General features: G+C 59.7%; 2 protein-coding genes and 1 long non-coding RNA gene across 6 annotated transcripts in view; 2 read left to right on the top strand and 1 right to left on the bottom strand.

Moving 5' to 3' along the window:
* KIF21B (kinesin family member 21B) overlaps positions 1-6977 on the top strand; it is a 40302-nt gene extending 33325 nt beyond the window's left edge. For 2 of the 4 annotated variants that reach the window (XR_002123513.1, XR_002123512.1), the window contains 6 exons: positions 496-660; positions 865-982; positions 1703-1873; positions 2239-2438; positions 2839-3049; positions 3401-6977. Coding sequence is in view for 2 of the 4 variants with exons in the window: in XM_019638122.1 (XP_019493667.1) it covers positions 496-660; positions 865-982; positions 1703-1873; positions 2239-2438; positions 3401-3455 (709 nt within the window). In the remaining 2 variants the exon portion in view is untranslated. The remainder of the gene's footprint in view (positions 1-495; positions 661-864; positions 983-1702; positions 1874-2238; positions 2439-2838; positions 3050-3400) is intronic. The other 2 variants (XM_019638122.1, XM_019638120.1) reach the window with 1 other exon arrangement.
* Positions 6978-7853: 876 nt separating this feature from the next.
* LOC109380506 (uncharacterized) lies at positions 7854-10687 on the top strand. Its single transcript, XR_002123514.1, has 5 exons — positions 7854-7984; positions 8147-8200; positions 8415-8571; positions 9420-10467; positions 10596-10687. It is a non-coding gene; the product is annotated as an uncharacterized LOC109380506 (long non-coding RNA).
* On the bottom strand, positions 10660-19844 carry LOC109380505 (maestro heat-like repeat-containing protein family member 7). Its single transcript, XM_019638123.1, has 12 exons — positions 19809-19844; positions 19073-19227; positions 16250-16394; positions 15617-15792; positions 14989-15126; positions 14793-14907; positions 14487-14627; positions 13806-13982; positions 13326-13484; positions 12125-12437; positions 11594-11653; positions 10660-10816 (listed from the first exon to the last, which is right to left on the bottom strand). The coding sequence occupies exons 1-12, from the start codon at positions 19824-19826 to the stop codon at positions 10683-10685; spliced, it is 1731 nt and encodes a 576-aa protein (XP_019493668.1). The 5' UTR covers positions 19827-19844; the 3' UTR covers positions 10660-10682.
* Between the last annotated feature and the right edge of the window lie 4713 nt (positions 19845-24557).

The following is a 24557-nucleotide window of genomic DNA, read 5'->3' as shown; positions in this document are numbered from 1 at the left end:
CGCTGATGTGTCGATGCAGGTTCATCAGCTGTGACAAATGTGCCCTCCGGTGGGGGTGTTGACAGTGGTGGGAGGGCAGGGGGCCTATGTCACTTCTCTGTGCTTGCTGCTTAGTTTTGCTGCGAACCTGAAACTGCTCTAAAAAAAATAGTCTTTAAAAAGCAAACAAACGCAGAGTAAGCAGGAAGGCTGTGATCACCCCTTTTTACAGAGGAGGAACTGGTTTCCACAAGCCCTGGGTTCAAACCCAGGACCCTGACTCGGTCGGTGTCCCCAGCCGCGCGGCTCAGGTGGACTGCCGGTCAGGGACGGGGCGTGTCCTCCGCTGAAGGTGGGCGGAGCCTGGCCCTTGTTCACCCTGTCGGGCCAGAAAGCTGCAGGAGAACTCTGTTCCTGCCCGTCAGTCAGGGAAGGCTTCCTGAAAGAAGCGGGCCCTGGGCTGGCTGAGCGCAGCCTGACGGGCTCCCTGGCCTGTGCCTCTCTTCCTCATTGCAGGTCCTCAGGCCAGGTGATCTCAGGTGACGCCTGTGCGGCCACATCCACCCGCGCCATCACCAGTGCTCAGGGGGAACACCAAATCAACCAGATCGCACTCAGCCCCTCGGGCAACATGCTGTATGCCGCCTCGGGCAACGCTGTTCGCATCTGGGAGCTCAGCAGGTGGGGGGCTTTGGCGTGGCTGAGGGAGGGGGCAGCTCTGTCCCCTGTGTCCTCCGAGGCCTCTGGGGCACGGGCAGCTCTCTCCAGTTTCCTTCTTGAGGGGAGGGCAGGACCCCGCCAGGCACATTCACCCCAGGGCAGACCCCTCCCCAACCCGGGGTCCCCCTGATCCTCCTGGCCTTGGCTGGGCCTCTCCCACCATAGGTTCCAGCCCATTGGCAAGCTGACCGGCCACATCGGCCCTGTGATGTGCCTGACGGTCACCCAGACCGCCAGCCAGCACGACCTGGTGGTGACCGGCTCCAAGGACCACTACGTCAAGGTACCTGGAACGCCGTGGCCCCGAGGCCTGGGGGGACCGTTCTCGGGGCTTCTCCCGCTCCCCTCACGTCCCCCCCCCCCGTTGCCTGGGGAGCTCTCATGGGAAATAGAGACTTCTGGGGATTGGTGTGACGAAATCACCCCAAAGGGGCCGGACGCCACATGCAGAAGGCAAAGGTCGTGGCGTCATTTTGTCAATGGTGAAAAGTGAGAAACACCCTAAATGGCTAAGAGCCCAGGAACAGTCACGTCCGTCAGGGGAGCCCCAGGGACCGGCGCCGAGTGGGGAAGGGGACACGCAGGGTCCCTAACAGCGCTGCCTTTGCTCGCTCCCGGAATGCGGCGTTGACACCGGGAAGCGGTGTTTCAAAGGATGGAGGGTGTGGAACGGTGCTGCGCGCTGTATTTAAAGTACGAGTCATGTTGTGTTTAGTTTATTGAAGATAAAAAGTTCTGAAGGGAGACACACACCCCTGCCTGCCTTTCTGCACAGCAGCTGCCTGCATTAGCGGCGTCAGCCTCCCCAGCCGCTGGGAAGGGTCGGGCCTTGGCCGTCAGGGTCCTCGGTCCCCCCCACAGCAGCCCTGGCCTGGGGGAAGCCCCTCTCCCCAAGGGCAGCTAGGCTGCACCAGGCTGGGCCGGACGAGTGGGCCTGCCGGCCCCTGGGCCACGCGCCGCACCCGGAGGCAGCCCCTGGGCCTCACCGCCCTCCCTCCCCCAGATGTTTGAGCTGGGTGAGTGCGTGGCGGGCACCATCAGCCCCACCCACAACTTCGAGCCCCCGCACTATGACGGTATCGAGTGTCTGGCCATCCACGGAGACGTCCTGTTCAGCGGCTCCCGCGATAACGGCATCAAGAAATGGGACCTGGAGCAACAGGAGCTCATCCAGGTGCCGCTGGGTGGGCGGGGTGGGGGCGGGGTGCCCAGGCCAGCCCCCCACCCCGCCCGCCCTCCGCCCTCTCCCCTGCGCACCCCTGCAGCCCCAGCTTGCCCGCGAAGCCACGTTCCTGCTGCCTTTCCTGGAGCTTTTCTTTCCCTCTGACCCCGTGAGGGCGGAAAGGCCCTCCTCCAGAGTAGCTCCTTTGGTTTGAGCCTGGGAGGGGCCGAAGGACCCGTCCCTGGGCCCAGCAGTCCCCACACGGCCAGTGCCCTGGCCCCTGGACCCGTGGTGCCTGTTGACCAGCAGCCTGGCGTGTGCAGGGTCCTCTCCCTGCGTCCCCGGCCCCAGCCCTCACCTACCTTCCCCTCCTGCAGCAAATCCCCAATGCACACAAGGACTGGGTGTGCGCCCTGGCCTTTGTCCCCGGCCGCCCCATGCTGCTGAGTGCCTGTCGGGCTGGCGTCATCAAGGTCTGGAACGTGGAGAACTTCACGCCCATCGGGGAGATCAGGGGCCATGACAGCCCCATCAACGCCATCTGCACCAACGCCAAGCACATCTTCACCGCCTCCAGGTGGGTGCCGGGCAGAGTGGTCTGCGTTTGCTCCCCACCCCTCTCCCTGTGGGGGCCGGCTGGCTCCGTGTCCCCGCAGGCTCACGGAGCAGACCGCACGGTGCCCGCTCGCGGTGCCAGCCTTCCCAGGGGGCCTGGGGGCAGGGCAGCAGGGCTTGCCCGCGGTCACCAGTCCCTCACGCAGCAGGCTCCGCCCCGCTGTCATTCCCCGGTCACCGTGCAGCCCGTCCACCCCTCCACCGCCCTCCAGCCCCAGCTCCGGTCCCCGTCCAGGGGACGCCCAGGCCCTCGGTCCTAGGGGAGCTACTCACAGGGGCCCCTTCTTTTCCTCCCTGTCCCGACTGTGTGCCTTCTCTCCCCTCCCGTCTCCTCTGCCTTTCCGCCTCTCCCCCACCCACAGTGACTGCCGGGTCAAGCTGTGGAATTACGTTCCTGGACTCACTCCTTGCCTTCCTCGCAGAGTCCTGGCCATAAAGGGCCGTGCCACCACCCTGCCCTGACCCCGCCTTCTCTCTGAGTCCCCTGTCCTCTCCCTCCTTCTCGCTCTCCTTCCTTCTCCCTCTCTCCCTCTCTGTCTGTCTCTTCACTTCGATCTGAGCTGCTTCTTCACGGTATGATATTATTTTACTCCTTGCCCGGCTGTCCCTTCACAGCCCGCCCCTCTGAGCATGAACAGTGGGATGGACCCCAGGAGGGGACCAGGCCGTAGGAAGCAGGGGGGGGCGCGTCCAGGCCTGAGCGAAACCAGAAGCGACAACAAAGCCAGGCCAGGCTGAGAAGCCCACCGGGCCTTAGACACAGCCCCCCACCCCCGGCCCAGCGTCCGCCACCCTGCAGGCCACCCTTGTCCTAAGCAGGGCTTGCCCCGGGGGTCCCGGTCACGTTTGGGGACTTTGGGAATCTGGGGGAGGCCAGCCGGGCCCGCTTCAGGCGCTGACTGGCCACTCTCTGTCACTCCCCAGTGACCTGACGGTGAAGCTCTGGCGTGCTCGGCGGTCAACCCGCAGCCCACCCTAGGAGTGAGGTCAGGATGGCCCAGACCCTCGGCCCCCGGCGCCTGGGACAGCACGGAAGGGCCGATGGAGCCAGCTGCCCTGGGGACAGAGGGCGTGGGTGATGGGTGTGGCCCCTCTCCTGCTGTCCCTCCACTTTCTTCACTTTCTGCCAGGACACTGTCCCCCAGTCCCTCCCCTGCCTCTTGGGGAGAAAGAGGTAGGGGAGGAATTTAAGCTGTGACACTGAAGGGCCTTCCCCGGTCCTTCCTCTCCTGGGCCACATCTGTCCTGCTGAGCTGGCCGTGGCCTTCCTGGAGCCCGTGACCCAGGCTGGGACCTGTAGGGGAGGTGAGGCAGCCCAGCCCCCACACCCCTGGCCCAGCCTCCGACCACTGCACCTGCTTCTGAGCCCAAAAAGGTAACCTCAGGTAACCATGGAAACCAGGTGTAGGCAGCTGGGCCCTGCAGCTAGCTGACGTTTAGCCCCTTGGCCACCAACAGCCGTTCCAGTTGCCCCAGCAATTCCTGGGGTCCCTCTCTGATGGGGCCAAGGTGCAGCTGCTAGAAAGACTCCTTTGGGTAGATGGTCAGACACACTTCAGTTATTTATTGTTATTTTTTGCTGTTGCCTCCTGGAAACTGACTTGAAGTTTCTTCCACATGCTCGGTCCCTCAGCTCTTGGGGACCAGGACTCACAGGAAACCCACCCTACCTGCCCTCAGGCCCACCCCTCTGCTTGTTTGGCAGAGGAGGGAATGCCCCCAGGACCCCACATCACCCCAGGGGCCATCCTAGTGCACCCCGACCTCTCGGCCGCCCGGCGCCTCAGTGCCTTCCTCCATCCGTCCCGGGGCCTGGCACCACCTGTGTCTTCTCACTCGGGTCTCTTACCTGCTGCCCCCAGAAGGCAGGGCGCTCCACCCCCAGCCTACGGCCGGGGTCCCCTCCCCAGACCCCCGTGTGGGCCGTGTGGGAAGCAGCTCAGAGGACTGTCCACTAGGAGGCGGCTTGGTGAGGTTGCCGGGCCCTCACCCCTACAGGGCAGGGCGTCCCCTGCAGCAATTTCTCTGTCACCCAGGAGACCCATTCAAGCCTTAACACAGTGTGGGCAGATGGGCAGGCAGGGCCCCGCTTTCAGAAGAGAGGAAAAGAGGGAACTCACTGAGCTTCTGCCTCGGGCTGTGGACGCAGCCCGTGGGATGCTGTCCGGAGCCCCTCCTGGGACAGCTGTGAAGTCACAGGACCCGGCCTCAGGGGTCCTGCTCCGACCCCCCACCGAGCCTGTCCACTGCTGGTCCGACACTTACCTGGTCCTGAGCTCCTGGCCTCGGTGCGGGGCCAGGAGCCCAGCTCTGTTCGGAGGACGCGGGGACTTGGGACCTTCCGCCCGTGGCTGTGTGTGTGTCTGGGCGCCTCCCCCGTTTGGCCGGGATGCAGGAGCCGCTCTGTGTGGGACTCGCCTGGAGCACAGGGCAGAGGACGCCGTCTTAGCTGTGAAACGGGAAAGCACCTGCTGCGGCCTGAGCCTGGCCTGTCCCTACCTGTCCCCCTCCTGCTCAGGCTGACCCCAGGCTGAGCAGGCGGTCTTGCTGCGAGTGGCCCCGCGGGATATGACAGTGAAGTCTGGGTGCACAGATGTACAGGAAGGACTCACCCTTGAGCGCCCCTGGGACAGCCGTCTTCCAGACTGGAAACCCCTCTTCCTCCGACCATCCAGGGGCGCCGCCGGACAGCTCCCTCAAGTCCCGCCCCCCCCCTGCTCCCCACCTGAACAGAAAGCTCCACCCTGCAAGCAAGCGTTGTCTGCATGACTGCTTACACTGTAGAAACACCACAGACTGCTCACCCGTGAGCCACTGGACTGTAGCTGCCTGGCCTGTGTCGCAACAGGATGTGACCTCACGGCCTGCGAGGGGTGCTTGGCGTCGTTGCCCGTTTCCTGCTGTTTCTGATGGGTCAGCTACCTCACGGCCGGCCGGCTCTGCTGTCCTGGCGAGTATCATTGACTCTAAACTTGAAGTCCCTTGGGAGCCCTGAGTGTTGGCCTCTCTGCCCACTCCTTTAGGGATGTCCAAGGTACATAATTGGGGGCTGGCCCCCAGCACCCCTTGTCGCACAAGCATCCTAAATGTGGGAAGCACAAAATGATTGTCACTTGAGCACAACGGCAGGGCTCGTGGCAGGTGGCCTGGGCACCTGGGACTCTGTCCAAGGTCCAGCTGAGGAAGCCCCGTCTTGGGGGCTTGCCTGTGTTCGTTCTCACACCTCCTTTTCTGCGCCCGTCTGAAGAGCTGAGGCTGGGCCACTGCAGGCCAGGCCATGTGGGGGTGCCATGGGCCCAGGAGTAGTACCCTCTCAACCCCACACCCCAGGTCTTTCAATGCCTGAGCCCAGGCTGGCTCCCCAATGAGCCTGACCCTTGTGAATGCTTTTGAAGCTGCTTGGCCGGTGAGTGTGTCTCCACCCCATTGCCCAGGGCCTTCTCTGCACTGTCCTGTGTGGGGCCCTGTTCTCAGCATTCAGTGTTTGCTTTTGTTTGTGGGACTGACCCCTCCTGGTCAGCCAGAATCCCCAAGGCCGCGTTGGAGTTGCCTTTGGAGGTTGCCCAGGAGGGAGAAAGGGTGCCCCCACCCAAAAGCCTTGGAGGTGGTCAGGGTACTGCCCTCAGCCCGTCAGGGACCTGGGGACCTGGGCATGGCCTCCCTGCCTGTCACCCTCAATGCAGCTGCAATCCAGGAAACCTTCCTCCCTTGGGCCCTGCCGCCCACCTGGGCCCGTGAGGCTTGGGCAGAGGGCAGTTGAAAGCACAAAACTGCTGCAGGGAAGACGTGGCTGGGACTTTCTCATGCCAGCCAGGGTGTTGGGGACTCAGGCAGCGACTGCAGGAAGTCAGAGGTGCTGGGTCTTCCATTAGAGACCGTTCGGGCCTCTTGGGGGTGTGGTCTGGGGCTCACCGTCGTGCTCTGTGTGTGGCTGGGCCTGTCCTGCCACAGTGCTGGCGCCTTCCCTCCGGGTGGCCCAAATCTGTGGTGCCTACCCCTTTGTCACACGGGTCCCGGCTTGGCACTCAGGAGCCAGGGCCTGGCCAGTGCCCCCCACGGGCGTGCTGTCCTGACTCCCAGATCCTTCTCTGCCCCCCAGGTGTGAGGAAAGTCCTGTTTCTTCTATGGCATTGGTTCTCTCCCACCCGCCCTCCCCAGCACTCAGATGACACCCCAGTCCAGTCCTGGGAACCCATGTCCCGAGGGCCCCGCATGGAGGTGGGAAGTGCTTCACGGAGAGCCGAGAGTGCGAGAAGGCCCCTCAAGGGAGCTGGGGCCCGGCACTGCCCACCAGCTCGCCCCGGCCCAGGCCCCAGCCTCTCACCGGCTCTCGCGCTCCCCGCCGTGTGGCCAGCACAAGGTGTACATAGGTTTTGTACCTCTGCCCGTGTCTGTACATAGTGTATGAAAGTTATTTAAGCCTCATGCTGTACATTTCTGTTCCTAGGCTGGATGTGTGTGTTCTGAGAAGTTGTCATAAATAAAATGAATGATCATTGTCTGCGGTGGTGTGGCCCCTGGGGGCTGCCAGGTTTTGGCGGGCGGCCCTTCTCAGGTGGGGTGGGTGGGACAGGCCTCGGGGGCTGGGCCGGCCTGACGAGGGTTTCCTGGGCTGTGCGTGTGCCGGGCTCACTCAGTTCGGAAGCAGGGTGGGGTGTTGCATTCCCACCCGGACTCATAAGTTGCCCCCCGGGTCAGGCACCACAGCTGGAAGAGAGGGACTCGTGCTGCTTAGCACCTGCTGTGTGCCAGGCGCCGTTTCAGACGCTGCTCTCTGGGTCTTCACTGCCCTGTGATTGCTGGCGTCCTCATGGATGAAATGACAAAAGTCAGAGAGAGAGTTCCTCATGCAGGATGGCAGCCGGTGGGGATGGAGGCAGGGCGGGAAGCCAGGCCTGCCGGCCACGGAAGCCACATCCTTTGTCTGATGACCGAGCGCCTTCCCAGGGCCTGGAAGACACCCGGACACGGAGGAGGGCAAGCCAGAAGCACCAGCAGTTCACATAGAAGGACAGCTCCCGACCGGTCTTCACCCCGTTTCTAGGTCAGTGCTTTTCATTCTAAAAACTCACACTCCTCCCCGCCTAAAAATCCTCTGCGCTCTGCTTATAAGTCCCGTTGTTATTATTTTTAAAGGAGCCTCAGTGGGACTTGTCCAGAGTCACATTTATTTTTTTTTTTAATTGGGGAACAGTGTGTTTTTCCAGGACCCATCAGCTCCAAGTCAAGTAGTTTCAATCTAGTTGTGGAGGGTGCAGCTCAGTAGTCCATGTGGGGATTGAACCGGCAACCTTGGCGTTATGAGCCCTGCGCTCTAACCGCCTGAGCTAACCGGCCGCCCCAAGTCCCATTATTTTTAACATAAAAATACCTTTAAGTCAGTGACACACTAAACAGCCTATCACGTGCTCTTTACCCTGGCGACAGAGTCACGACTGCAAAGCTGAGCTATGTCACGATTGTAACTCAGTCCTGTCACCAACGTTTTCAGGAACCAGTGACACCCAGGTAATTTTGGGTTTCCTTCAGAATTCACGAGGACCCTGAGGCCCTCGTGCCAGGGGCGACATTCACTCCAGTTATCTTGTGTGTCAGACTCTTAAGAAAACATTTCTTAGTGGTTTTACTGAGGTGTAATCCCCTTACCATAAAATCACCCCTTTTTTCTAGGCCAAGGTGTCCATTCGGTTATTTCTGTGGCAGGACCGGCTGGCCACACACGGAGTGAGTGGAGAAGTAAAGGGCATTTTCGAGGGTTGCGTTGTAAGATTGTTGCTGAATTTCAAAGCCTGGGAGTCCTGTCCCCTTTGGTGACCGCCAGTCACTCTGGGGGCTCCTGAGATGCTGGGCAGAGAGGCCTCAGGGGACAGACACTGCTTCCTCACCAACCATCTGATTTTTGTGTCACAACTGGGTCCCTCTGTGTTTTGTTTTCCAGCTATAAAACCAGGCGGCTTGGTCCACCTACACGGTCCCAGCTCCTTACCTAGACCCGTGGCTGCTGACAATGTCCAGCCAGTGAGTCCGTGAGCCTGGAGGAGACGTCACCGCGGGATGCAGTGGGAGGCTTCCTGTCCTCAGACGCAGGGGCCTTGGTAAGTGAGAGTCCCCTGAGCCACTGGCAGGACACCTGTGGGCAGAACTATTCACCCCCACACCCTTCCGGCGGGCACAGGTGCTTCCCCGCCCTGAGAAGCTGGGTGGCTTCTGAGGGCGGTTGTTTTGGCCACGGAACCCCACCCATGCCCCACTGGGACAGCTCACTGCTGACTGGCGGAAGTGACAGCGGGCGGCTGTGTGGGTGAAACCAGCAGACAGAGGCCCAGGAGCTGTTGAACTTGTCAGGAGCGGCCCGGGAGCCGCCTCCAGCTCACTGGTCCCCTTGCCCGCCCCTCCCCCGCAGAGCGTTCGCCACAAAAGCTGGTGTTTCCAAATTCAGGTCACCCTGTGTCTTGATGCCAAGGCACTTAGGGGTGGGGAGACAGGAACATTGGATTAAGGGACACTGTTTTTGTGGAATATATTTCCTCCCCAGATTGTAAGGGTGATATCTGCTTATCACAGAAAATTTGGAAAACAAACACGGAAGACAAGGCCAGGTTAGGATGTTTTGAGGCAGCTTCCCAGCCACCAGGGAAGGGCATGTCTCAGGATTCGACAGCAGCCATTCAGTGTCACGGCTGGGGGGCACCTTAAAAGGTAGTTTGTTCCAACCCACTCAGGTGACAGGCGAGAGGACGGAGGCCCAGAGGAGCCGACGTGTCGACCAAGGCCGTGCGGGGGTCCGTCGCCTCCCTTGTCTGGTGCCCATTAACTGGGCTTGACCAAGACAAAGGGGGTGACTTGTGGGGGTGTCAGTACAGCCTCTATAATGGGTCCTGTCCCAGTGCCCTTGGGCTGCTACCAGGTTCTCACAACTGGATCTCTTTATCGTTGCCTGCAGCCACGCAAGACTGCGCCTGGAGCCAAGGAAGCGAGCAGAGGGTGCTGTGTGCCTCCTTATGTCCCCCACTCAGCGCCGTCTGGGAAAGGGGCAGCTGAGAAGGCCCCTACGGACAGCTGGTGGCTGCTGACATGGGCTCAGAGACCAGCCAAGGGGCAGGGCTGCTGGCCAGTGCTGACACTCGTGTGGTGCTCACGCTCCCTCTGCAGCTAATTAGCAAACGTGACCACGTGACTCAATGCCCGGGCTGACGTAACACCGTGGAGGGCACAGCCCCCGCTGTGAGGTAGGCGCATAGGCGTGGGGTGGGCGAATGTGTTCCCGGGGACTTGGGTACAGGTGACAGAGGCCGGGCACTGCAGGGTTACACAGTGTCACAGAGCTGGACCAAGCCCGGGCATCAGCCTCACGGTGGGCACAGCTTCAAGCCACTCACGGCAGCTTTGGCTAGGGGGGCGCCTACTGGTTAGGACTTTGGGGCCCTGTCCCTGCTCCCAGAGCTGCGCCTGGGCCCGGCTGAGCGAAGGTGAGGGGTAACAGGTGACACCCTGGCAGGCAGGGGAGGGTGGTGGCAGTGGGGGAGCAGCTCTGGGGACTGTCAGGCAGCCTGGGACAGACTGATGGTGACAGGAGCCACAGGCGAGAGCAGGCCCCACCCAGCTCCACTCGGCATGGGAGGACACTTCTGGCTCTGCCGAGAAGCAGGCCACGTTTCCGGCGTCCGGGCCTGAGGCCGTCACGCGGGCTGTGCTGAGGGGCAGGCACGCGCGTTCTACGGAGCAGCCCTGTTCCCGGGGGGCAGCGGTCTCCCGGGACATTTGACGAGCTAATGCCCCACTCTCCAGGTGACACTGGCCAGAGGGACGCTTGCCACCACCGCGAACCCTGCCCGGTACCACCAGGGTCTAGAGTTCCTCAGGTCCAAACAGCACTGCCTCCCGGGTCGAGGCTCAAGTTGATGTTGCAAAGAACCTTGGTGCCCTGGCCTCAGGCCACGCGGCCGAGGGGGAGAAGGACAAGGGGGCGGCTGGGAGAGGCCTGGACCCAGGTGAGAGGGCAGAGGAGGCGCCCCCAGCAGGCGGTCAGCCCCACCGGGGGGAGAACGGGCTCGCAGGAAAGCCCAGGAAGCACCTGAAGCACCTGCTCCACATGTACGAGTCTCCTTTTATTCTAAAGGTCCTGCGGGCACAGCTCCAACACGTCCAGGCTCAGGAGCCGGCCCGCGTCCCAGCTGTCACCGTCCCAGCCGTGGCGGTCACTCTGTCAAGGCCTCCTGAGGCAGAAGCAAGATGTCTGGGTTCCAACCCTCAGCTTCTGTTTGGCTTCCACGACGTGCAGTGTCTGCGTGGCGAGGCAGCTGACCATAGGGTCGGGGTCGTCCCTCATGGACCACAGGGCTGGAACACAGAAACGGCAGTGCTCTGCAGAGTGACACGCTGGGCTGGCGGGGAGGGTCCTGCCAGGGGCTCACCAGGGTGGTTGGCTGTGCAGAGAGGAACAGGCCAGTGGGTGGGACACTTCCTGCTGGGGGTTCACATTGCCCAGTCACAGCAGGACGACGTACCTGCCACGGGCTTGGGGGGACACGGGGCCGGCTGCCCCTGGTCCTGCGCACACACGACCAACCCTTTCTGTCCTCACCACTGTCCCCTCCCTGCCTCTGCCCTCTTCCCTAGAGAGCCGCTATGAGTCAAGTCCTCTGACTTCGGAGAGCTATGGCCGAGGCAGCCAGCCCATGGGGACCTGCGGTGGCAGGGCTGGTGGCAGGGCTGGGGTGCTTGAGGCAAGACAGAGGGAAGGGAGGGTACGGGGAGGGCGCATCTCAGAGGGAGGGGTGGAGCTATGGGGACCACAACCCGGCAGCCTGGGGGCTCCAGGGGGGCTGGGACCCCCCCCATGTCCCCTTACATGAGACAAGGCCGGTGTCCCTCCTACAAAGTGTTCAGGGAGCTGTGCTGGCTGATGAAGGGCCTGGAGCTCAGTGGAAGTGGGGGCAGGAGGGCTCTGCCAGCGCCCCGCGCCTGAGCACCCCGGAGACCAGCCCATCTTGTCCCTGCTTCCTGGGGGCCGTGTCCCTGAGCCCATCTGCTCACCTTTTCCTCGTCTCGGAGCCTTCCCTACCGACACCAGCCCATCTCAGAGGTGCGAGGCCTGGGGGCCAGGCTGCCACTCACCTGTGTGTGCCTCCTCGATTTCACTGGCCTCATCCACGTCCAGGGTTTGGATGATCTGGCCTGGGGGGGGGGGGCACACAGCACCTCAGTGACCCCACAGAGGACCAGGGACCCTGGCAACACCTGCTCTTGCGCCTTTTCCCGACACCCACCCTTCCCCGCTTTGGCCTGTCTTTCCCTCCCAACTGGCCGTGGCCTCCAGCCTCAGGTCTGGGCTCCCCATGAAGTCGAAATTACTTCTGCTTGCTGAAGGGTCCTCAGCAAACTGCTCCGAGGGAGGGAGGCCCCCTCTGCTCCGAAGATGCTTTTCCTTGGGGCGGGGTGAGGCCATCCCACGGGCTTCCCCGCAGAGCAGCACCCACCTCCTGCCACCTGCCCTCCCAGGAAGGTCGCCTCCCCCCCCTCCCCAGCCAGGAGCGTCCACAGGGGAGGGAGCAGCTGGAGGCAGCTCCCCCAGCCCCCTCGCCCTCCGCCCTTGGCCCTCAGGCTGAGGGCAGGACACGGGCACAGTGGCTCCGACTGAAGCCGTACCTGCAAACCACACGGCCGCCTGGCGGATGGGGGCCTGTGGGCTCTTGAAGAGGAGCACACTCTGCTTCAGGAACCACAGCGCTTTCCCAGCCTCCTTCTCCAGCTGTGGGACGAGGCGCCAGGTTAGGCCAAGCCCCAGAAGCTGCAGGAAGACGCCCACTGGGCCGCCGGGTGCCCGCCCTCCCGGCCAGGTGAGGCGGCTGCTGCTCACCAGGGCCCTGAGGATGGTCCACATGTCCTTCTCGGCAAAGACGGCTTTGAGCCTGGACCAGCCCAGGATGGTGGCCTTGTGGCACAGGGCTTGCCGGCAGTTCTGGGAGACAGGAGGCGCAGGGTGCAGAGTTACGGGAGCGGGGCTGGGGAGGGATGGCTGTGCGCAGCCCCCCCCCCGGGGCCCAGGGCTTCGGAGAAGCGCGGGGACTTCTAAGCAGTTTGGCGATGCCTACACCCCTTTTTCCCACTAATGAGAGTTTCATAGATTACAGTTGAGTGATGTTTCTAGGGGCTGTGGTGTGCAACTGAGACCCCGTGTGGTCACCCTGTCCCCGCTTGCCTCCCACCCCCACACATGGTCTCCCTGGAAACACATTTCCCCAAAGTCTGGATGGCTCAACTGGGGTGCTCACTCCTCTAAATCAGGGTTGGATCTGTCTGGAATATCACTGCTAGGTCACCGGGAGGGCCCCACCCCACAAAGACCATGTCCCTAGCCAGTCACTTGCTCAGCACGTTCCTCACGGGCCTGTCAGAGGCCTAGCGGCTGACCTGGGGAAGCCGTGTCCTGACACAAGGAGCCAGCCACCTTTCAGGTCACACCCCTGGGCTCATTCACTCCAGAAAACAGCAGTCCTGGTCCCCCACCACCACCACCACACTGCCCCGGGGTCGGCGGGGGGCGTCTCCATCCAGTGGCCAAGGAATGTGCAGGGAGCAGCTCAGAGAGAAGGCCACTGGCACGGGGGGAAACGGACCGGGGAGAGGAACTGGTGCCAGGCGGTGGGGCTTCCTCCGGGGAGTCCCCATGGCCACAGCGTCCCACGGTGTGTGTGTTGGTGGCCGTGGGACAGAGCCAGGAGCTGCAGAAACCGCGTGAGCATCATCGGGTCACTGCTAGCCTCTTACTGCAACTCTCCGAGGGCGGCTTCCCAACCTGTCAGCGTGAGAACAGGGGCCGGAGACCCGCTCCGCGCCGGCCTCTCACCTGAGCCACGCCGGTGTCCCTGTCCTGCAGGTGCAGCACAATGAGGATGAGCCAGCTGAGGACCTGGTGCTTCAAGGGGAAGATGAGAAGCCTCCTCTTGACCTTGGCTAGGAGGGTCGTGTAGATCGCGAAGGCAGCTGAGCGCAGGTGTTCTGACTCCTGGGGGAGAAGACGCAATGGGGGGCGGGTGGACGTTTCTGCTCCATCCTCTCAGTCGTCCAGGACTCGCGGTCCCCAGGCTCCAGCCCCCCGACCACAGGCCTCCCCGGGCACACTCCCTTCCCCGACATGTGATCTGCTCTGAGCATCACAACTGTCCCGTTGCACCCCCTCGGCAGTCCTCATCCAAGAGGACATGAGCCAGCAGTCCCCACAGAATGACATCGTAGTTGAGCTGGAAGGGCCTTTCCAGACAATTCCGCCAGCTCCCGTATCCTGCAGCTGCCTGGCGCAGGGCAGCGAGCCCGCGGAGCACGTCACCTCCTCGAAGAAGTGCCCGAGCATGAAGGTGAGCTGGACCAGGAAGGAGGAGGACTGCTGCCAGGTGAGGTGCTCCACCAGACACTGCAGCACCAGGAACGTCCTGGTCACGATGTCACCGTCCAAGGAGTAGCAGCATTTCAGCACGAAGGGCTGGAGGAGGCGGAGCTGCCTGGCCTGGGGGGTGACAGCTGCTCAGTGCTCAGGCCAGGGAGCCGCCTGGCAAGGAACCGTCTGTCCTTCCGGTTCCACCCACTCCCACCCATGAGAGCCCGTGGTCACACGGGCGACCACTGTCTCGTGCTGGAACGCTCACTGGTCCAGCACATGGGTGGCAGCCAGAGGCAGCCGCCTGCAAGGGGTCATCTGTCCCCGTGGGAAAGAGGAGAAGATGCAGGAGGTCCCCCTTCACTGCCCCCACCGGTGTCGTGAGCCCCCCATCCACTGCCTTTTCACTCTGGGGATGATGCCAATATCTGGAGACCCTGATGGTCTGGGACCTGTGGCTCAGTCTATTCTCTGAAATGACCCCCCTTTCCTCTCTTGGGAGGGAGAGAGCAGTGGACTGGCTTCATGGGGGTGAGCTCTGTCTACGACCGGACACTGCCTCCAGCTCCTCTGTCCCGTCCCCTGAGTGTCAGCGCCTCCTGAGGGCACGCCGTTGGCCCCCAGCCGACTCACCATGTTCCCATGCTTTGCGAAGGTCTCCACCACCTGCAGCAATGACTTCACCGTGGCGGGGTCCTCGCCCTGGAACCCTTCGGCCAGGATGCGGACGGTGGCATCGTCCACGATGGCAGCCACATTTGGGCACCGAAGCAGCTGGCAAAGGAGACGAGAAAGACTGAAATGATGGGCAAGGAGGAACATGCCCTCCGTGGCGTGGACCCTAGGTTGCTACGCGTTAGGAGGGAATCGTGCTCAGGGATGTGGAAGGATGGGTGAAGAGGCCGGAGCTTTGCACTGACCCCACCAAGGCCAGCTCACCTCGGCCAGGAACATGAGGGCCGTGAGGTGGTTCATGTAGTCCAGTCCCTGGAGGATGCTGACGACAAAGCTGAAGACAGGGCGGTTGTGCCAGCAGTTCTTGGTGACCATGGCCCTGCCCACGGGAGCGCAGTGCTCAGGACCAGGCCTGGGCCGCGGGGGAGGGCCGGCGGGATGGGATGCAGCACAGGCTCACCTGGCCAGCAGTGTGACCCCCTCATAGTGTCTGTCAGGACTGGTGAGCAGCTCCCAGCCCCCGAGTTTCTGGACGTAGGACACGTGGTCCCCATACCCAGTGCTTTGCATCAAGGTTTTCAGGGCCTCCACGGTGGAGCTGGGGAGAGCAGACAGGAGGCCGTCTCACCACCGCCCCCACTGTGCCCCTGGCTCCCCCACTGCAACCTGCCTTGTCTACCCAAACCTCCCTGAGAATCTGCTGGTGCTGGGATAGCCCTTGGAGACACAGGCTAACATTTTACAACAGTGGCACCGAGGCCGAGAGCACTGTGACGTCCCCAAACGTCACAGAAGGGCAGGGGACACATGCGTCCAGGGCTGTGGCGTCGATTCCCTGATTCTTTGATACACAATCTCTGCCTCAGCCTAGGAAGCCAGGATTAAAGAAACCATCTTCTGAAAAGTCCCCTAACGCTTGTGAAATGTGGTGTGGGGAACATACTCAGTGTCCTGGCGGGGATGTGAGGAGGGCGTTGGAAGCAGCAGCGGGGACCTGGCCCAGCCGGTGGCAGGGGAGTGACTGGATGTGGGTGCTAAGCGGGCGGGCCCCCAGGTCACCAGCAACTCTGGCCAGAGGCCAAAGGTACCTCACGGGGTCCATCCATTCGGGTACATGCTGGTGTTCCTGGACACTGGCAGCGTCCCCGTCCACCACCAGGAAGGAGGTGTGGAACAGCAGGGCCATGAGCAGCGGCGGGAACAAGGTCTGCACCTCCATACGCCGACTGGGCTCCAGCAGGAGCTCGTGGATGGCCCTGGTGGCCTGGGGGCGGGAGAGGGGGGACAATGGGGGGCTTGGTCTTGATCTTCACCTCGTGGGTCCTGTCAGCTGGGACTCTCAGCCCACAAAACCCACACTGCCAGTGCAACCGAAGGGTGACTTAGTATGAGCCAGGAAAATCAATTTCCAGGCTGCTGGCGTTTAAAAGTGCTCTCACCATCGTGGTGGTGGTTTATTCTCTCACCATCCTTGAGAGTTAAGGTGGGGCTAGGGGTCTCGTCTTTCCTAAGCCCACCCAGGGAGAACCAGGAGCTAGCTGTATGTCCCAACAAGGCATAGCCGACTGGAAAACCCTCCCGCCGACCCCACCCCAAGATTCTAGAGTGTTCAATTAAACACTGCTATGAACAGGGAGAGGCCCAAAGACCTCAGGACAGCCTAGGACAGGGCGGCAGGGGGTTCCGCTCAGCCCCCAGCCACTCTGTGGACCCCGACTTACGATCAGCGCAGAGATCTCCCCTCTGTGGCCGGGCTCCGGGCTCCTTGCTTGCTGGTGTAGCGTCAGCCTCTGCAGCAGGTGCTCCAGGATTGTTTGGTAGCCTTGGGGACAGGATGCCAGGATCCCCCAGGGCTTGCGAACCCCCCTGCCAAGGCAGAACCCCACCAGCATGGTGACCCTCTACAGCAGTGGTTCTCAACCTGTGGGTCATGACCCCTTTGGGGGTCGAACGACCCTTTCACAGGGGTCGCCTAAGACCATCGGAAAACAAAAAGATATTTACATTACGATTCATAACAGTAGCAAAATTACAGTTATAGAGTAGCAACGAAAATAATTTTATGGTTGGGGGTCACCACAACATGAGGAACTGTATTAAGGGGGCCGCAGCATTAGGAAGGTTGAGAACCGCTGCTCTACAGGCTCCACAATGCTTCCGGGGGAGGGGCGCCAGGCTCCCATCCCAGCGCCTATCCAAGCAAGGAGACCATCAAGATAAGAATGGAAACAGGGAGCAGATCGGTGAGCGCTGACTCTTAGAAAAGGCAGTTAACCCTTAACAAGGTGCCAGCCAGACTGACCGAGACAGAGAGAAGACACGCATTACCAGTATCAGTAATGAAAGGGGGTTACGAGTGATTTTAAAGAGCAGTAAAGGAATACAAGGACCCAGTCCTTGGCCACAAATATGATGACTTAGGTGAAATGGACCAATTCCTTGAAATACACAAGCTACCAACACAGGCGGAGGAGGAAATAGGCACAGATATAGTCAATTGATTTTTGATAAAGTGAAAAGGAATTCAATGGAGAAAGGCTGGTCTGTTCAGCAAACGGTGCTGGGACAATCAGACATCCACGTGCAGCAAGGTGAACCTACACCCACCCCTCACGCTTCATAAAAACTAACAGAAAAGGAATCGTGAGCCTGAACATGAAACACAAAACCATAAACCTTCTAAGAGGAAAACATGGGAGAGAACCTGTGACCTTAGACACAACCCACGAGAGAACAAAACAATAAATTGGAAGTCATCAAATTCAAACCTTGGGCTCTGCAAAAGATACTCTTAAGGGGGTGAAAAGATAATCCACAAAATGGGAGAAACATTTGAAAATCATGTATCTGACAAAAGCCTTGTATCCAGACTCTCAAAACTCAACAATATAAAGAACTCTCAAAACTCAACACTAAAGAAAACAAACAAGCTTATTAAGAAATGGGCGGGCTGGCCGAGTGGCACGTTGGTTAGGAGTTGGCTTGGGACGCCAGCTCTCTGCAGCAGGGCCTCCGTTCAGATCCCACATACGAGGGCCAGTGACACTGCCCTCTACAGCTAAGATGCTGAACAACAGCTAAACGTGGAGCTGGGCTGCTGTGAGTCCCCGGCGACGGCGTAGGCTGCAGTGGGCTGCCATAAACTACTGTGAGTGGCCGGCAGCTGGTGTGAGCTGCCAAGAGCCACCATGAGTGGCCATCCAGTGGCCAGCAAGCGACTGCCTCAAGCAGGAAGAGCGCAATGATAATACCAACAAGGGCCAGTGAAGCAATGACCTCCACAACTAGACTGAAGAACAGAAGGACAGCAACTTGTCTATTCCTCTTCCCCAATTCCCCAATAAAATCTTAAAAAAAAAAAAAAGAAATGGGTAAGAGATTTAGACACATGGATGGCAAACAAATACACGAAATGGTGCCAACACCACTCATTGCAAACAAACTAGGGAGATGCAGATTCAAACCACACTGAGGTGCCACTGCATACTTGTTAGAATGGGTGGTTTTTGTTGTTGTTGTTTGTTTCTTATGACAATACCCAGTGTGGACAAGGATGGGAGCAAAGGGACATTCCATATGTGGCTGGTAGAATACGACGGCTACAGCCATGACGGGAAAGTCTTCAGGTTAAACACACACCACCCGACACACACACATAGCCCAGCAATCCAATCCCAAGAAAGATGAGAGCTACTGTTCACACTAAAACCTAAACGCAAATGTTGGTAGCAGCATTATTACCAAAAGGTGTTATCAGCCCAAAAGGTGAATGGATGGACGAACTGTGGTCCATCCTACAGTGGGACCCTTTTCAGCAGTGAAATGAGTGAACTGTGGATACGTCCGCCCACCTACATGAGAGAAGCCAGACACTGTGCACCATAGGACTCCATGCGCATGGCCTTCTGGGAAAGGCAACACGCAGGATGGAGACCAGGTCAGTGGTTATCAGGGGTCACGGGGGATGGAAGGGGATGGCTCAGGGGGCAGCGTGAGAGAGTTCTGGGGAGTGACAGAAACACTGCGTCTCGCGTGTAGTTGGTGGTGAAGGTTCTGACTGCAACAAAAGGGTGAATTTTACTGCATGTAAATAAAAAAATAAGAAAGCTCAAAGAAGGACATTATTGCACGATACAGCCATAAATATAATATTATGCAGCCATTAAAATGATGTTTATAAAAGGGTCTTCACTTGGGGAAAAATGCTATGAGGACATGTTAAATGAAAAAAAAATAGGCAAATCGGTAAATAAAGGGTGAGTTTGACTATTCCTTTTTTAAAACCCTTCTTAAAAGGTGGACAAACTATAAAGTTATATCCAAGTGGTAGCAGAGGTTGCCTTGGTGGGATTTATTTTATTTTTTTTATTTTTCAAGATTTTACGTGCTTTCTAAATTTTCTGCAATAAGCCTATATAACTTTTACAATCACCTCACCTCAAATAAGCAAGGGCCTGGCTTGTATTAAAAATTGGATGCATCTAAGAATGAACAAATTAGGGGCCTGCTGGGGGCCCCTCTGTGCAGTTGATGGGGCCGCCTACCTTTGGGACTGGTCCTGCAGCTTAAACAAGGTCACGATGACCTCATCCATGTAGGCCTGTGCCAGCAGGTGAAGGACCTGCTTCATGGTGTCCTGGGCCATGGTCTCAGAGATGCTGTGTAAATTGTGGTAAATGTACTGGACAATTTCCGGCACCTAAAGTCGGGGAAAGGGAGTGAGGTTCTTTCTGGCAGCTCAGCAGCCGTCCCATAACCCCATAACGTACAGGGTGGGGCCCCCATGCATGCGAACCTGAAAGTCATATAATACTGTTTGTCAGCTGAACTTGGAAAACACAATTAGAGAAAGGTCAACTATGCTGTCTTAGTTTTCCTGAGAACCAGCCCCACCTCTGACAGAAGTCTCTGCACTGTATTCCATCTGGGTCAATGTCTCATAGGTTTCCATCTAGATGTGAGAGGCATGTACCTAGACCCAGGCTGTGCACACTCCCACTGGAATGAAGAAGGCACCCCCAGACCTAACATGTTGTCTGAATACAGTGGGGTGACAAGACTCGATTCTTCTCCCCTTCCCAGTGGAGAAGGCAGCCAGGTGGTCACCCCTTCCACGGAGGGATCTTCCTCACAATTGCAAAAAAGCTCCTAATTTGACCTTTTCTCGTCTGGGCTAGTTAAAGGATTCCGATTCCTAAACCCCAGCCAGCAGGAGACAGAACAATCCAAGGGGAGAACAGAGGGGAGTCCTGGAGTCACCAGGTCCCTTAGAGCGCCTACCTTCCCGATGGCGGGCATCGAGTACTTCAGGAGCGTCTGTAAAATCTTGGCGGCTGCACAGCCATCATTCCCCTGGGCGTTGGCCATGGCCTCCATGGACACTATGATCACATCTGCCCTCTCCTCGGGGGTCAGATATTTCCTGAAGAGCTGGGGTAGGAAGAGCAGCCGTCTGTGCCATGGTGGCCGCCACTCTGGGGTAGCCCGAAGCCTCTGGACCCCGAGGCCAGCCACCAGGGCCCAATGGAGATGGTCCCCGGCCATCACCTCCCTGTCCCATGGTGTGAGGCCAAGCTCCACACTGCCACCAGCTCTCAAGTCCCCAGGGAGGAGCAAAGGTCCAGACAACGCCATACGGAGGACAAGGCATTTCTATTGTGAACTCGGAATGCAATGAGGCGGTCCCACTGGAAGTGAGCTCTGGTGGTTAATGAGTTTAGGGCACCCCAAAGCAAGGTGACTGATCGTCTACAAGAGAGGTGCCCCGTGTCCCCCAAGCTCACTCACTACAACTACACTGAATCCCCACTCTGCCTGGCTCTGTTCCTGAGGGCTGGGTGGGGACAAGAAGCCCCTGCCTCTGCCTCTGGTGTTCAGTCTGACTACAGCATCCTGCAAGGGAGACCTGGGCCAGGTGGGAAAGGGGGACTGAGACCAGGTGAGGCAGGAGAGCTGAGTAAGTGAGGCCTCGAGGGCTACGTGAAGTCTGGACTTGAGAGAAACAGGGAGGCAGAGCACAGTCTGAAGGGGAGTGACACGATGATACTTGGACTTTAGAAAGAATTCTGTGACTACAGCGCAAAAAATGGTGTGGCGGGGAGCATGGTGGGGACCAGCGGGGTCAACAAAGGCTGCTGCCATGACCTAGGCCCAGGTGACGGTCTCTGAGTCAGGACAGCCGTGGTGGGGTTGCCGAGAGTGGCTGGATTCGAGAGCCAGGTGGGAGGTGGGATGGGCCGACGTGGACAGTGAGGGGCAGGCGAGAGCGAAGGCTGCTGCTTGGGTTCTGGCTGGAGGGACTGGAGTTGCCTGCACGTGTGGACACCACACTTAAGACAAGCAATGGGCTTTTGCTGAATGAATAAAATCAAAGCTAGGCCACAAACAGGGGTATACTAGCGTCATCTGTGGGTGGAGAATAGGTTGGCTACACCTCTACTTTAAAAACTCTTGATGACCTCAAACTTTAATGGACTCAAGTGCAGCAAGGGGCATGGCCCTTGAACTCTGCGGGCATCCCCTGTGTGGGGGTTACTCCTAGGTAGCCCCAGCCAGGCCCTTCACCCCCTGCAAACGCGCCCCCTCTGGGCATCCTATGCACGGTACGCTGTGAGGGTTACCATCGTGAGATCCTGTAGGTGGACAAACCACTCCCCGTGGAAATGCTTCTGTAACTCCTTCAGGATGGCCTCTGTCTTCTGTTTCATATCTCCTGGCCAAAACCAACATTTAGGGCCAGGGCCTCGGCAGGGAGTGGGCACACACCCTCCCGCACTGCCCCCGCAGACCAGGGAAGACAACAGGGGTTAGTGGGTAGACTAACGTTGCCCAACAAAACAGAGTGTCCCCCAGCACCAGGCTGGCGGGGGAGGGACCCTGAGGTTGAAGAGGCGAGGAGGGGGGGGTCCACGGGCAGCTGCTGTTCCCTCCCCCCTGCCAAGCAAACACCCTTATGGGGGGTGCATCTTGCTGAATCACGAAAGCCAAGGGCTCTGGACTCCCTTAGGGGTACTGTGAATCCCTCGGGCACCCCTGTAGGTGCGTGTGGCTGTCTGTAACTTTGGTTTTCCCAGGGCAGAGAAAGTCGGGGTCAGCATCACCCCGTTTGTTCCCTGGAAAGGACGCTCATTTTCTGAGTCTCACATCCAGCAGTGGCAGTGGGACAGCTGGGACATGCTGAGGGTCCAAGGTGATCTCAGGTGGCTGCAAGGTGGCTCCCCTTTTGTTCTAAGACTCTCCTGGAGTCACTTAAAACAGGGCATTGGATGGGCAGCGCCCCTCCCCTGGAGTCTGCCCCTTGCTGTGCTGACACCGTAACCGCTGTGGTCAGTGGGTCCCCCAGCTGCAGCCACGTGGCCACCCAGGCTCCTGTCACTTACTTCTATGAAGCACCAGGATTTGGAACAAGTACTGCAGTCCCTCCGAGGCCCCCGTGCAGATGTCATATTGGGGGTTCGTGCAGAAGAGGCCTAAGGTGCCCATGAGTCTCCCGCTGATGGAGAACTCCGTCATGTGCTGCCAGGGAGAGGACATGGGTCACCTCTGCAGCTCCCCAAAGAGAGCGTCTCCCCCTCACGGCCACCAGCCCCTCCGACCATCACTCAGTCATCTGCCTGTAAGTGCCCCCCCCCCGGCTCAGCTGCTCCACACAAAGAGAACCCTTCCAAGCCAGCCCCCCAGGGAAATGTGGCAGCCAGAGCCCTGAGGCACATTAGCCAAAGAGTGGACCCAGCCCAGCTGTCCAGGCCACAGTCCCCACCAAGGCTGCGATGTGTCCGGCCAGTTGGAGCTCACCAGGCCAAGAGCAATGCCCCACAGGAGCAGAGAGGGCACCGGGGCAGGACAACGGGTGCCCCGACTGCCTTCGGCTCTGCCTGGTCGAGCAGCAGGCACCCGCGGGCATGCAGCCCCCACCCCCACCCAGCACTCACCAACAGCCTGGGGAAATTGCAAATGAACCTCAGCAAGTGGGAGATGGCGTACAAGGCCCGGGTCTGCTCCTGCGAGTTCTCCGACATGGTTAGCCAAGGCAGGATGATCTGGGAGGAGAGAGTCTCCCCAGCACCGCTCACGGGAGGGAGCACAGCCCCTTCCCTCCCTGTCCTGTCCACAGCCCCCGGCCCGTGAACTTGGCAAAGCAAAGTTATACCAGTCTCGGGCCTTCACCTCTTCCCTTCTGAGCTCTTCCCACAGGGGCGAGGGGGTGGGCAGGGTAGGGAGAAGGGCTCTCTTCATGGTGTAGCCAAACAAACCCCTGCCCACTGGCCAGGGCCAGGGCTGAGCTGCTCTCTGAACAATGAGATTCAGAGCCATCAATCTCTGGAGATTAATAATAATCTCCTGGTGAGCAGTATTCTGTGTATAGTACTCACTCTATCTTCCCAACATCCCTGGGAGAGCAGTATCAGTATTACTAGGCAGGTTGAGATCCCACCAGGGGGGACGTGAAAAGTGTGTCCCCCTTTCCTGGACGGTGCCTTCAGGGCGGCCCCTCTGTCAGAGCACCAGACCCCTCCGTGGACATTCAGGAATTTGTCTCACGCTGAGGCCTGAGACCTGGTGGCCTTGGGCTAGAAAGGCACCCACACGACCCCACTGATGCTCTCCTCCGCCCCCGCTACCAGGACGGACAGAGGTTCCGGCGGCCTTGACCGCCTCAGCCACTCACCTCCAGCACTTCCTGCAGTACGACCATGTTGGGGTCCAGACCATCCATCACGAGAGCTTGTAGCATGTCCTCTAAGGCCTGGGCTGTCTGAGAAACAGGGACACGTGGGGTGTAGGGGATGGACAGCCACGGTGCCCCAGTCACTCCCGGGCACCCCATCCCCACAGACCCCCTCCTCGGTGGGAGGAGCGTGGGGGCCAGGCCAGCGCTGCCGCCACACTCTCATCGTCCCAAGTGCTGGCCCTTGTGGCCCAGGATCAGCCCAAATCGTAGGCCAACCAGTGAAATGCAGGCACTGGGCGGTTCTCCCCAACACACAGACCCCAGGGACTCCCCCCACGAGACAGTCATTCTGTTAGATCAAGGGCACTTCTGTTTTACAAACTGAAAACTCTTGGGAGGATTTGTCAGTCTGCTGGTCCATTATCCCACAGAATCTACGGGTTTTCTCATTGAACCGTCACCTCTTAGGACAGAGGCTGTCAGGGGACTGGAGAGGTGGGAGCCTGGGTGAGAGATGGACGTGGTGTGGGAGTACGAGCCCCCCCCTGGGGAGACAGGTGAGGATGGGGCCGGAGGGGTCAGGAGAGCTGACGGGACAGCGGGAGCCTCAGAAGACAATGCCCCCGCCCCTGGGGACCCCCAGCGGAAGGCGAAGGTGGCCTCACCTGGAAGTAGAGACTGGCAGTGTTCTTCCAGTCCACACTGGACATGATGTGCTGCAGCGCAAACACACGGGAGACCCCCGCGTTCACCAGGTCCAGCTTCTGGGATAAGCTGAAGGGTGGGTCCACCTGGCTGCAGGGGAGGGGCCGGGCGGGATGAGCTGGGGCTCGGAGGCACCGGTGGGAGCTGGGTTATGTTTCCAGGACGCTGCATTAGAACCTTCCCGCCGCGGCCTCTGAGGCACAGGAAACTGGGGACCTGAGCCCCCACACCCTTTCCAGCGGTCTTCTCCACACTGATGTCCTAATAGGCTTCCAGTAGTGAAATGGGGGAACACCTCACCACCCCGATGCTCGTCCATGAGGCGGCAATCACAGGACCCTGCCACCCACAGCCCCAAAAATCAAGCCCCCAAACCTTGCCCCTTCCTCCCAACCCCAGTATTCTCAGCGTCAGAGACCCCCGGGGCTCAGAGGCGACAGCAGATAGGAACCTCAGGGTCACGATGCAGAGCATGGCTTGCTGACGCACGTTGCTGGTCAGCTGCTCCCTCTCCTCTTCAAGGATGAACGTCTAGAAGGACCAAAGACATGCAAGAATTCCCCTGAGAGAGGCGCTGGCCCGCAGGCCTGGGACCTGCCCCCGTCACCCCTGCAGAACCCCCTCACCTCGACTTGCTTGGCCAGCACAGTTTT

The sequence above is a fragment of the Hipposideros armiger genome, unplaced genomic scaffold, assembly GCF_001890085.2.
Source record: "Hipposideros armiger isolate ML-2016 unplaced genomic scaffold, ASM189008v1 scaffold_37, whole genome shotgun sequence".
Taxonomy (NCBI): Eukaryota; Metazoa; Chordata; class Mammalia; order Chiroptera; family Hipposideridae; genus Hipposideros; species Hipposideros armiger.
The sequence above is the reverse complement of the archived record's forward strand: the minus strand, read 5'-3'. Positions and strand labels throughout refer to the sequence as shown.